Source organism: Dipodomys ordii, unplaced genomic scaffold (genome assembly GCF_000151885.1).
Source record: "Dipodomys ordii isolate 6190 unplaced genomic scaffold, Dord_2.0 Scaffold189, whole genome shotgun sequence".
Lineage (NCBI taxonomy): Eukaryota > Metazoa > Chordata > Mammalia > Rodentia > Heteromyidae > Dipodomys > Dipodomys ordii.
Window position 1 is genome coordinate 2,104,317 of NW_012267405.1, and position 1,107 is coordinate 2,105,423.

Genomic DNA, 1,107 nt, shown 5'->3' on the forward strand with positions numbered 1-1,107 from the left:
CACACACACACACACACACACACACACACACACACACACACACACACACACACACACACACACACCCCTTCCCTAGCAGTATGCAGTAGTCGTCTGGGGCAGTCAGCATCCTTGTCCACCTTGCACTGGGGCAAAGTTCAGACCCAATCCTGAGCAAAATCAGAGACATTTCAAGATACAGAATGTGGGCAAGGTTTGGAAGTTGAGTCAGGAAAGACCTAGCAGTTGTCAGTCCCTTGCCAGAGCCTGTGTGGTGCCACCACATCCCCACAAGGAGAAAGGACATCTCTCGGCCTTTACTCACGGTCCTCTCACTATGAACACGCTTGCGACTCCCTTCTCCAAAATGATTAGCCATCTGTTAGTCAGTCCATACTTAATTTCCTCCAGGAAACCTTCCATGAATACCCTCTGTCAAATCTGATAGCAGCCACACCGAGTCTCTGGATGGGACTCTCAGTTTCCCTTGTGGTAGGAGAATTCCTTTAGGGGAGTGGTGATGCCCATTCCAAGAAATATTTGCCATGGGAGTCTGGTGTACAAAACGAGCACAAAACAGATTCTCAACAAGCACTTGATGGATGCATGAGTGAGTGTCTGGAGAGAAGATGTGTGTGTGGGAAGGGGTATAGTACCACAGAGTGTCTACTCACATGCTGTTCTGAGAGGTCTTCCATGGGCTGTACCAGCCTTTTCTTCGACCTTCCATGGCCCTGGTTGGGGTGGACAGAGAGAAGGAGGTAAGATGAGAAGGGGAATGAAAACACCCTGAGATACTCAGAGGTCTATCAGCCTGAACGGAGGGCAAGAAGATGACTTCTGCTATCCAAGCACAGAGGGCTGAGGCTGCAGCCTAGGAGCAGACAGAGGCCGCTCTGGGGAGTCATGGGATCAAGCTACAAGGCTGGCACCTAGGTGGTGGCCCAGCTCAGGATAGAGGCATTGCACACTCCGTAGCTTGGAAAAGAACAGGGGCTTGGATTCTTGTCCTCACATCCCTGTCCTCTTTGGGCTCACTTTCTCCTTGGCAAGGGATCCATTCAGATGACCTTCAAGGTTCATTCCACCACTGACATATGACATGGAAGGGCTTGATTTGATTGGCCA

At 50.6% G+C, this 1,107-nt stretch overlaps 1 protein-coding gene across 1 annotated transcript in view; it reads right to left on the minus strand.

The window, feature by feature from the left end:
• Positions 1-709, minus strand: part of Rhobtb2 (Rho-related BTB domain containing 2) — a 23,935-nt gene extending 23,226 nt beyond the window's left edge. Inside the window, exon 1 of the mRNA XM_013034418.1 lies at positions 654-709. Within this exon, the coding sequence (XP_012889872.1) occupies positions 654-709 (56 nt within the window). The remainder of the gene's footprint in view (positions 1-653) is intronic.
• Positions 710-1,107: the final 398 nt, after the last annotated feature.